Consider the following 12,088-nt stretch of genomic DNA (forward strand, 5'->3'; position numbering starts at 1 on the left):
CCATAAGTGCTCAGTTCTGGTGAAATACCTTTGCTTTGTGGTCTGATGTGAGGGTCTCCACTTTTACGGCAATCTCCTTCTTTAACTCAGAGCAATTGTTTTCTCTGCAGTGAAGAAAAATGAAAAAATAAATGTGTTTCTATATGTATGAGGCATTTCCTTCTTAAGCATTTTTCCTTTATCAAGTTTAATTACCCCCTCTTCTTGATTGCTTTCTCTAGTAGCTTATCTAGTGTAAATTTCTCTTTGTCATGCTGAGCCACCATCTTGTCCACTTGGGTGCAATGGGATTTCTGCATGGCATTATGCTCCTGAAAATAGAAGTTCAGTTTAAAAAACAAAACAAAACCGTAGATTACAGACTTCAACAATTTCAAAGTCTCCTTTACATGAGTCCCTTAAGAGAGAAGCAGAGAATCACTGGAATATTCAAGCTGCTGCAAAAACAGCAACACACACACTGAAGGAGCCATTCAACTTAACAATTCTAATGAGTGTCAGCCGCAAGACATGGATCAAAGGCTAGCAAATTGGACTTTGATATGTTTTTAATCAGGCGACAAGATATACTGTACTTATTAAAAATTAGGTGTCAAAGTGTGAATATAAAAAAAGAAACTATTTTTTTTCACACTATCATTGCAGGTCAGTGATACAGGTCATTCAGTTAGACTAGATTCACAAGGGTTTGTAAACAGCTTTCACCCTCTGACAGACAGCTATCACCCTCTACAACAGCTATCGCCCTCTGTCACAGCTATCACCCTCTGACAGACACTTTAAAAGGCACCAGGACCAGAAAACAGCTCAAGTGTGAAAGGACCCTTTGGATATGTGCATACTTCGACATTTACACGGATTTAATAAAACCCTCATGAAGCTCTTGCTTGAGTGGCTACCTGCAATGCACAGATGTGAGCTCTTCGCTGAAATGAATGTGTTGTGAAGTCAATCTATAGTCATAGAGTGCAACGTAAAGGATACTAACCTTTGCATGTCTTTTCTTCAAAGTGTTTAGCTCTTTCTGCTGCTTCTTTATCAGTTTAACATAGGTCTGAGAAGAGAAGCAGAGATCACAGAGTTCTTTCTGTTAAAATTAATAAAATTATTATTATTATTATTATTATTACAGGACCAAACATCAAAGGTGCATAGGCATCCTACTGGAATTGTATGTTTTCTTCATTATATTATTATTATTATTATTATTATTATTATTATTATTATTATTATTATACTCCAACATGGAAGTCTATGGCTGCCCACTGAATGAATTTGATGGGTAAATCACCAAACAGGAAGTGAGGGCATATCTCAGCAACATTCTTGCATATTTACACCAAACTTGTCATACATACATACATACATACATACATACATACATACAGACATACTTAGCAACATGGCCTAAAGATAAAAACAACAAGCTTCAAATTTATTTAACTTTGGAGAGCTACTGAAAAAAGGAGGTTCGGCAATATTTCAGTAACAGCTTGATGTTTTGCCTTCAAATTTAGTATAAGTCACGAAGGGGTGAGGCCAGAAAATGCTTGGCCCCTTTAATTGCTGCTTCCAGCTATATTTCCAGCTATTATTATTATTATTATTATTATTATTACAGATCAAGCAATAAGTTTCACCTTCATCTGTTTCAAGTCCTCAATGGTCACCTGGTTCACCAGAGCAGAATCTGTGAGGATACGTCAAAATATTCAGCATGTTATGCAGCAGCAACAGAAAGAACTTCATCTCCAACATCACAAACTGTTACGTTGTACGTGCAAGGTTATGGAACAGTTTAAATTCAATTTAAAATGACGAAAGAAGTGCAAAATTGACGATCCACTACAAATAAGTGTTTTTATTTAACCAGCTTATTAGTAATACACTTTTTAAATAATTAAATGATTTTCTGGATCAAACCGGGTATATTCAACGGAGGACACCAGAAGAATATTTGTGTTAACTTTTGATTCAGTTCTATGAAATATGTGCTAATGAGTGGCCCTATATAAATAAGAGGTCTGTACTGATCAGCCTCACCTTTCTTGTTTTCACAGCTGTTGTTCTGAGTGGTGCTGTAGTTCTGACCCATGTCCGAGCTGGTCTTAGGCGTCACGTTTGCCTTCACCTGATTCACTTTGCCTTTCTTATCGTTCTTGGACATTTCGTTCGGCACATCTGCAATGTCACTCTACATCAAGACAACATGATTAAGAACTACAGACAGGCTTCTGTAACCTCACTGCACAGACAGCAGCACCAATAAAAGGTAGTAGGGCAAAGTGTGTGTACAGTGAGCATACCGTTTCGATGCCAAGCGCTCTCATCTGATCCGCTCTCTTCTCTGCTATGGAAAGGAACTTCTTTGGGTCTGAGAGAGCATCCACAATAGCTAGAAACAGGACAGTCACAGAGAATACACTGAGGTGAGCAACAAAATAGCACAATGTTTACAATTATTGACATGGGTTTATTCTCTGAGAGCATGTGCTAAAAATAAGTCAATAAAACAGTTCTAGTGACAAAAGAGAAATGAACAAAATGAAACATTTATTTAAGTATTAACTAAAAAATGAACAAAAATGGATCCCTGCTTTAATGTCGGTGATATTTATTGTTATTATTGGGTTTTATTGTCTTCTCTTGTCCTCAGCCAGCACCTTCATGAATAAATTGTGCTCTTCATTAGAGACTGAGTGCTGGACCAGCAGCACAAAGGCTCCAGCTGAAAGAGAGAAAATAACCACGAGCAGACAAACACACACGCTCAACAAGCCCCTTACAACACACAGCAGAGGAAGAGGACTCACTTGCCATTCAGAACATGCTAATCAAACGCACATATTCATGCATGTTATTAAAACATCTCAAAGGAGAGGCGAGATCATGAAGCTCCAGAATCCAACCTAATCGCAGCTCTGCTGTTGGCGGAAAGAACAAAGAGGAAAATCCAAGCATGGACTGCGCACAATAGTTTATATTCTCTTTGGGCTTTTAAAATGCAAATTAATGGCTGATTCCATCATTTTACAAGTGGTATAGTCTAAAGCAGAGGTCGGGAACCTTTTCAGCTGGCAGAGCCATAAAAGCAAAAAAAAAAGTTATGATTTTTTCTTTAAAGAGCCAGAGAAAAGTTAACATATTTAAAAAAAGTTTTTATATAGTTAGTATTATAGTCATTATCGTTACTGTTATTGCATAATTATAAAAAGTGGTAATGTAATAAAGGCCATTTGACATTTTGTGTGGCCTTGACCTAATAACCTGCACTTCACCTAATAGGCCTGTGGGTGGCACTTGGCCTTCATTTAACCAACTGTGATAGTTTCATCAAATGGTAAATCAATACAGGATGCAGTATGTAAGTGAGAGTAAGTCGAACACTACTTACCATTAATGTGACTTCCAAATATGCAAATTCGTCTGTCCATTCGGAGTGGAAAGAACGATACTCGTCTTTTTTTTCTTTTAGCCATTTCACCTTTGTTAAAAACATGAAAACAGACTGGCTATGTAGTTTTCAACCGATTAATGAATTAGACTGGGAAATTACCACTGTGCTCCACACTATCTAATGAAATCTGAGCGTGTTGTGCCACAGGTTGGTGTGTACATGACAAATGATTATAAATTATATTTAAAAATATGTCATATGTAGATTTTGAATTGAATTGACACTCTAGCTTTCATGATTCCTATTTTTTACCTGACGTTGAGCCAAAGGCAGTTATTGAAAGAGCCATATATGGCTTGCGAGCCATAGGTTCCCGACTCCTGGTCTAAAGTGTGTCCTCTAAAGCTCAACAAGAAACAGAAAAATCAGTAATATCAAGTTTGTTAAGATGAAAACTATATCAATTACTGCTGTTTTTTTTTTTTTTTTTTAAATAAAAAATTGTCCCTATAACCCATCGTCTTCAGAGTGACCCATCCCAACTACCCCTTTAACCCATCCTCTTCTGGGTGTCACCAGCTAGAGGGATTATAAATCATTACTGTATACATGTGAGAAGAGAAAAGGTAAACAGTACTAAGTGTGTTGAAAGACTGTTCGTTATGATCATATTGTGAATCCTGGGGTGAGCACAGGACAGCCTTTATGATTACTGCAACAGTTTTTAGAAGGTGCATATCTACAGTATCCAGGGTGAGATTATTAGATTATCACTGAAGTAAGGGTGAATGAATCTGCAGCATTTTATAGAACAGTAGTAGTGGTATGAGAGTTTCAGCTACCACAGAACTTTCATTTAGGATCACAGAATGAGAAACAGAGCCGTACAGCCAAGGGCTTAACCATGGTATGGCAAGCCCCCCGCCAACATCCAAAGTTTGATTCTGAAAATTCTCATATTTAGAACATAGTTTTAGGATTACAGTTACCGTTTGAATTCACGTGATTTCTGAGTGATAGAAGCTCCCACAGCATGGGGAAATTGTAGGGTGCTGCGGACGTCCTGTGGGCAGATGTATTCTCTGCTCCATAACCTACCATGAAACCAACTACACCAAGTAGAAGCGAGCTAAGATGTGTTCAGGCAAACCACACACGCTAACATTTAAACACGCGATCACGACTTTTAAACAGACTCAGAAAGGACGGCTACCTATGAAACTAAATTCAACACTATACATGTTGTAAATACAATTTCCCCACAGATGCTTCCAAGCAATGCTGTGCTGCCTGCATTGTGACCAGGTACCATTATCTTCCCAGAAGAGCAATGACTGACTTAGATGATCATTATAATTTGATAAACTGAATATTCTGTTTGTGTAACTGGTGTCATTTATTATGTTAATGTCATCATGCTGTTTAGCTTGCTATGTAATAAGTGCACAACAATATATAGTGGTAACCTGAAACATTAGCTATGTAAAGGGTACTGGAGTTTTCTTTTCTTAATTCTAAAGACAAACTGCCATAACTAGTTCTGAATGGATAACTACAATATGGCAACAACTCAGACGTTAGTTCCATACCTCTCGTTGCCAAGCTAGCACACCTCAGCATTATGCTGAGCCTTATATTTGTAAAATCACTTAGTTGTGTTTAGCCCAAATGTAGCGTAAAGGAACGAAATGCTGGGCAACTTTCCTCACTTTCACTCGCATTTATAACAGTCTGTCGCAGCGTGAGGGTTCACAACGAACTCGGCAGGAGGATATGCAAGCGAATGTAACGTTAATGGTCAAAAACTGGAACTGATGTTAGCCTAGCCTACTTCGTGGGTGTGCAAATATCAAAAATTAATTGACGTTCTTAAGAACAAACCAAGCCATGGTATGATGACTTCAATACTAAGCTAAGGTTACCTACTATTTAGGTATCTAGTTACTTACTGTCTGAAAAAAAGCTTGTATGTTCTGCTGCACTTTTCTACGCTTGGCTGCTGTCTCCATTTCTTACAGACTGAGCTGCTAAAATATATCAACAAACTTGCGTAACCAAGTGTACAATTGGAGGTTACACACAGATTTTCCTTAACAAACGGAAATATATTAAAAAGGAATAGACATAAATAAATAGAATAGATGAAGAAAAGACAGATCCATTGGCAGGGTTCATTAAAGGGGGCCATACAGAAAATATTTTGTACTGTATACTGGGGGGACAGATTGGTATTTCCTCAACATTGGCCCGGGAGGTGGGGAAGTACATAATTACACTTCACACCTGAAGTGAAGTGCAATTATGCACATCTCCATTTTGTCCCTCTACACATTCACTGAACATTCCAATTTATAAGTCAGTAATGCGTAAAAGGGCTCCATGTGAATTCTTATCCATCCTAAAAGTCTTTACTAACACCAGCTAAACATTTAAAGGAAAACACATAAACTATGTGTCCTGTTAAAAGATCACACACTGAGTATGTGCTTTAAGAACAGAAGGGCATTAGAGGGTGAGTGGGAGTCTACAGAGACGCCTGGCACATGACCTCTCAAACACACATCATCTGGATAGATCTAGGTCATAGCTACAGGGTAGAGATGTGCTCTGAGTACAGTCAGGACATGTAATGTTTCCAGAGGTGGCCTCTGGTTGGAGGAGTAAAATCTCAATTTTCCTCAGAGCATGGGAACTAAATGGTATAATCAGCAATTTTCAAATAAATCAAGAACTATTTGAAGCTATCCGTTTTAAAACCACAAAATCCAAACACACACACACACACACACACACACACACACACACACACACACACACACACACACACTTACACACTTTACCTTGAGTGTACCCTCTAAAGACATGCCCTCAAACAACATATGCACTTCTTTCTAGATTGGAATGCCTGACTGCTACTGCAACAGAGGTGGGGTTTCTCAGTTAACAGCCATTATGATTCACCGGCAATCATAAAAAAGTATTTTTCAACAGCCTTAATGACAATCATAATAGAGGCACCTCCTTGTCCTTATTGGTTGGAGGTTGGTGGTCCATGTTGTTTATTATTTTTCTTCCACTGACAGAAGCTACCAGAATGTGAGAACTAAAAAATCACTATCTTTATCTTCAAGTCTACCAGATACCAGTGTGGATAGCTATAACATAAGAAACCATTACATTCTCCAAAGGCTGACAAATGGAGACGCATAAAAACACAACTTTCAAAAACAGAGTGTGTGTGTGTGTGTGTGTGTGTGTGTGTGTGTGTGTGTGTGCGTGCGTGTGTGTGTGTGTGTGTGTTGGTGGGTAGGTGTAGGTGGACTGAGTCACTTTTTTGCCTACTTTACCCAACCAAGTACTCAATACAGAACTCGATTAGAGTACTCGAGGACGCTAATGCTGAAAAATGTGACCATGCACTGTGTTCTAAATATGAATAAGATACAAATAACACAGAAAGAAATAACTGTTAAATAACTGTTATCGTAGTAAATGAAGAAATTAAAACTAATGTTTGGGTAATGTTGATGCATAATTAACATTGGCTTTTCTCTCTTTATTTATCCTTTCAGTGCTACACTCAGGCAGAAAGGAAATATCCAAATTTGCTTAATATTGGAATTTGATATGATCCATAGTTATAGCAATATCGTTTTCTTTGAGGCCGTGTAGCTGTACTGTACATCAACACCTTTTTCTGAGCTAATGAGAACCTGTAGGACATGACCACATTTTTCAATACTAAGCAAGGATCTGGGCCAAAGTTAAGGCCTGAAAGAATGCACCACATTTTTAGGAGCTCCTATAACCTATGAAGAACTGTACCTTTGGAATTACAGCAGATGTGTGCGCTTAATTCTGCTTGTATTGCATACAAGCTTTGCTTTTACTCAACGTGTTGTATTTGATGTGAAGCGATGGTACATTGTACTACTAGTAGACTTGTATAACTGTACTGAAGCCATAGTTAGCTTGCTTGTGATATAGATTTGTCCTGGTTCCACAGCTCCTGCCTGTTCCCTGTGAACCACTGTGTAGGCCAGAACATCTTGCCCTTATGTGACATATTACAAAATGCAGATTCAGGCTCCATTTGTGGAGGAATTTAGTTTTTTGATAAGGAATTTAATGGATATAATTTGATGCAGCATATAATTTGACAAAAGTAAGCAAAAAAAAAAAAAAGCACTCATGGCCACCCATGTACACCAACACCACCCAACCCACAGGCTCACACAGCTTCAAAACAAAATGCAGAAAACAAGACCATGTAAGCAGAGTCACAGTCATGATGCAGTATAGGAGCCATCTTGATTTAACTATGCTCTGAGAGAGAGAGAGAGAGAGAGAGAGAGAGAGAGAGAGTGTGTGTGTGTTATGTGTCTCCTCACCCCCGAAGCCATCAGGGACGTAGGTCTTGAGGACGATATTGCAGAAGATGGTAGGTAGAGACAGCGGTTTGTTACCCTCATTTCTCAAAGAGATGTGTCTATAGCCAGCCTGCAGGCCATCCAGCGGCAGGATCCTCTGACCAATCAGCTTATTATTATCATCATACACTGCGATTCTCAGCACAGCCAGTTCAGGTAGGATGACCTTGGGCAAGACAGAAGAAAAGAACATTACAGACATGGAGATTTTACATTCATCCATTGCATTATCACTGAAACAGGATGGTAATAATAAAAAAATAATCCATGACATGAATTTTAAAGGCACCAGCCTTAACAAGTATAGGAGTTGGTAATATACAGTAGGAGCTGCCCAAGCCGTGTCTCAGTCTTGGCTGATGGACGCAAGATATCTTACAGGAAAATCTTTGCATAAGACATCTTGCTTACATGTGATCACTTCATGCAGCCTGAGTATCATGAATAGAGATAATCTACATAACAATGCAGGTATAAATGCACCAAAGATGCATTTAAAATGGATTGAAATCAGACCACCCACACCACTAGACCTGAGATGCAGTTTAGTCAAATAGTATACAAGCATAAATGCATCTTACTTTTCAAGAAACCCGTCATAATCCCTCACAATATGTCCATGACCGCCGATGTGACACTTTTAAGGACATTTATTAACCATATACAATATGTATTCTACATTAAATAACTTCTGCATTAAAAAAGTATTCATTTAATTAATTAACTATGAGCATAAGTGCACGTGGTTAAAATCTTGAGTGTACAGTCTAGATACGAGTCAAGATACATAAAATGACCCTTATACACTAACAAATAGTTACACCCTAACATTATCTGTAATACGGTTTGTCTCATTATTGATATCATTAGCATTGTCTGCAGCTGTACATTAATGTTTACAATATCATAGATCTTTCAAAGGGTCATGGCCCCTTTATCTGAGCATGCACTGCTAAAATGTGTTCTTTTCCTAGGCCAAGGACGAATGCAGTGGAATTACAGCGCTGCAGATACGCAGTACCACTAAGATAAGAGAACATAATGAGAAATGAATGCCAGAGGCAAAGAGATAGAACAATGAAATGAGAGAAGAGGAAAAGGAAGTGGATATGGCTAAGAATGTGAAAGGTGTCAATAGGTCATTTATCAGAGCCACATTCAGAGACAAACACATTTGTCTTATTGTTTATGGCTTTAGCTGTCCTGAGTAACAGGATGGTAACACCGACTGATGGGGCAAAGACATTAAAGGTTTTCAAAACAACAAAACAATAAAAAAAAAATGTGTTATGAATATAATAACATAGCACTGTTGAATTTTTTTTTTTTTTTTAATTCTGATTAGTCAGAAGATGTTGATTATTTTTCTATAACAGCAATAGAATAATAGAAAAGCTCTGACAATAGTTCTGGCTGTAATTCAAATCTTAGATGTATATTAATACACTTGTTGTAATGTTTATCGTTTCTTGATTAGCAACTTAACACAGAGACAGTTTATGTGGGCGCGCCACATAAACCGATAAAAACATATTGTAAGTCTGGATATAGTAAAGGTTTCTATGAGATGTTTATTTAGCATTTTTAGAAGGAGTCTCCAGTTTCAGCACTAACAGTCCAGGGTAAAGCTATTCTCTGATATGGGAAAATATTCAGGATAGAGGGTTTTACAATTTATTTGGTAACATTTACATTTACATTTACATTTATTCACTTAGAAGACGCTTTTATCCAAAGCGACTTACAAATGAGAAAGATACAAGTAAAGTGATATTTCAAGCAGAGAACAATACAAGTAGTGCTTTAATTGATTATTAATTCAATTTAATGGATTAGTACTTTCATTGATTTAATTAGATCCTTTAATTGAATTCCAGAAGAAGCAAAGTGCAGAGTAGAGGTGTAAGTGCAATGATTTTTTTTTTTTATTATTATTTATTTATTTTTTTAAATTATGAGTTGGTTAGGTGTTCATGGAAGAGGTGGGTCTTTAGCTGTTTTTTGAAGATGGTGAGAGATTCTGCGGTCCGGATTGAGACTGGAAGTGCATTCCACCACTGAGGAACAGTTAGTGTGAAGGTTCTGTAAAGGGACCTTGCGCCAGGCTGAGTTGGAACTGCTAAACGTCGGTCGCTAATCGATCGCAGATTGTGAGAGGGAACGTAGGCCTTCAGGAGAGAGTTGAGGTAGGAGGGTGCTGTTCCTGACAAGGTCTTGTAGGTGAGCATTAAGGCCTTGAATTTGATACGGGCGGCTACAGGAAGCCAGTGGAGGGAGATGAAGAGGGGTGTGACATGGGTTCTCTTGGGAGAACGTGTAACTATATATGGATATGCTATATATCACACCACCCTTTTGTTGATTATTTTCCTATAACAGCATGTCCAATCATGTTTTATTCCTTATATTACACTCAACCAATTAGAATGTCATTTAGAATGAAATAAAATCCTATAAGGCACAAGTTGGGTCCCAAATGATGCACTATACACTAAGTACTCAACCGTGTAGTGTATGAATTTTATAAGGTTATTTTTCCATTCAACATCGGAGTCCTCCCCCTCCGCTACATAATTAAAGCTGCCACAGTTGAGTGCATGAAGAGTCCAACATTCCACACTTCCTTTTTTCGGTTAATTTAGTGCATCTTTCGGGTATTTAAAGTGTATTTTTTTATTAGGAATTTTCAGTGTGAACACACTACTCGCACTATTTATACTACAAAATGGCACAGAATAGTGCATAAGTACGCGAATTGGGACGCGCCTATAATTTTAGCTATACTACGTGGATAACAAACAAAAATCATACTTTACACATCTTAAATATACACCAAAAAGTCAGATTTGCAGTTAAAATCAGCATCGGTATATTCACTGTGCCATGAGTCTACTAACGTGGGTTTATCTTAAGTCCAATTAACCAAGCTAACCTGTCAGATAATAAATAATACGTTTTGAGCTAGAATGACATCATATGACATGAGTTATTTATTTAAAAAAAAATAAAGAGTAGAATACTAAAATGAACCTTTTTGGCTTGCTTTTTGTAGTTCCTGGATAGCTGACTAGTGGGGATGGTAATCTTAATTAAAATAAAGTGTCTAATTCGAACTTAACCAATATAAAATGCTGCTTTGGAATATCAAACTAATAAGGAGATGGTTATATTTCATTTATCATATAGTTGTTTTGTTCATATTCTCAGTGAGGAGGCTTAACTGAGAAGATTGTTGTGCAAACCAACAACTGATATCATTGCCTGAGTATTTGGAAAACGTCTTGCATGGCGTGCCCAGTTATACGGATTATTATTGGGGAAAATCCAGGCCTCCTTTATCAACTGGTAATTGAAGTTTGGAAAGCTTAAGTCTGGGCTTTTCTTGTGCCAAATAAATCTTGAAAACTGTCTTTATAACTGTATATCATTTTAAAATACATAAATAGAGGGGGATTATTTGGAGTAAATTATAACATGTATCCTTCCCATGCACAAGATGGGTCTTTTAGGGGAAAAATGGAGCTCGGGCAGCTTATTGAGATTTGTTCCAACAAAAGGACCAGGGGCTATTGCCTGAGATTTTATTAATATAATCTTGTAACCTGTGAAGGAGCTAAAATATCTATTGGATTTTTCAGGCTTAGTCAAAACCAGCAAGATTGGCTGTGTATTGTAATGTCCATATCAGCAGTATCTGATTGAAATGTGTAAAAGGTCCAATTAAGCAACTAACAAGACTGAATAAAGGCAATTACTTTTAACTGCTTAACAATTAATGATAGTCTATGGCTATAAATAAGACAAGATATGATTTGTTTTTGTAGTGCCGCTTTGTTACCACTCTTGACTAGTGCCATGAATTCTGAACAGACGAGACACTATCTGTTTTGAATTTGAACCTGGGAGAATAACTGCATACATTTTCTACCCAACTGTCTCTAAACAGACCAGCGAAGAACAATATCTTAATATTAGCGAGAACTTCCATTGTTGAACTAATGTCTCTAGCCCTGTAGTCTCTGGTCAGATGAGCGGACTTCAGCTAAATAATTTACATAAGCCTGTGACTGGACAAACCACAACAGAAGCAGAGCTGGGTCACGTTTAGAAAAAATCTTTTTTAAAATGTATTATTATCTCTGCTATTATTATCTCTGCTATATGGTCTGCTGAAATACCATGGTCTGCCCCCTGCCCCTGGTCTATGTCATTTCTTATGGCTTCTGCCAGTGTTTCAATAGTCAATGCCAGCAACAATGGT

The 12,088-nt window shown here is 37.6% G+C and overlaps 1 protein-coding gene across 5 annotated transcripts in view; it reads right to left on the reverse strand.

Moving 5' to 3' along the window:
- LOC108258041 (1-phosphatidylinositol 4,5-bisphosphate phosphodiesterase beta-4) overlaps positions 1-12,088 on the reverse strand; it is a 75,229-nt gene that overhangs the window by 7,884 nt on the left and 55,257 nt on the right. For 3 of the 5 annotated variants that reach the window (XM_017456287.3, XM_017456288.3, XM_017456286.3), the window contains exons 28-35: positions 7,789-7,993; positions 3,395-3,484; positions 2,307-2,395; positions 2,044-2,194; positions 1,641-1,690; positions 989-1,054; positions 196-311; positions 29-104 (exon numbers count right to left, since the gene is read on the reverse strand). In XM_017456287.3, the coding sequence (XP_017311776.1) occupies positions 29-104; positions 196-311; positions 989-1,054; positions 1,641-1,690; positions 2,044-2,194; positions 2,307-2,395; positions 3,395-3,484; positions 7,789-7,993 (843 nt within the window). The remainder of the gene's footprint in view (positions 1-28; positions 105-195; positions 312-988; positions 1,055-1,640; positions 1,691-2,043; positions 2,195-2,306; positions 2,396-3,394; positions 3,485-7,788; positions 7,994-12,088) is intronic. The other 2 variants (XM_017456289.3, XM_017456292.3) reach the window with 1 other exon arrangement.

The sequence above is a fragment of the Ictalurus punctatus genome, chromosome 25 (genome assembly GCF_001660625.3).
Source record: "Ictalurus punctatus breed USDA103 chromosome 25, Coco_2.0, whole genome shotgun sequence".
Taxonomy (NCBI): Eukaryota; Metazoa; Chordata; class Actinopteri; order Siluriformes; family Ictaluridae; genus Ictalurus; species Ictalurus punctatus.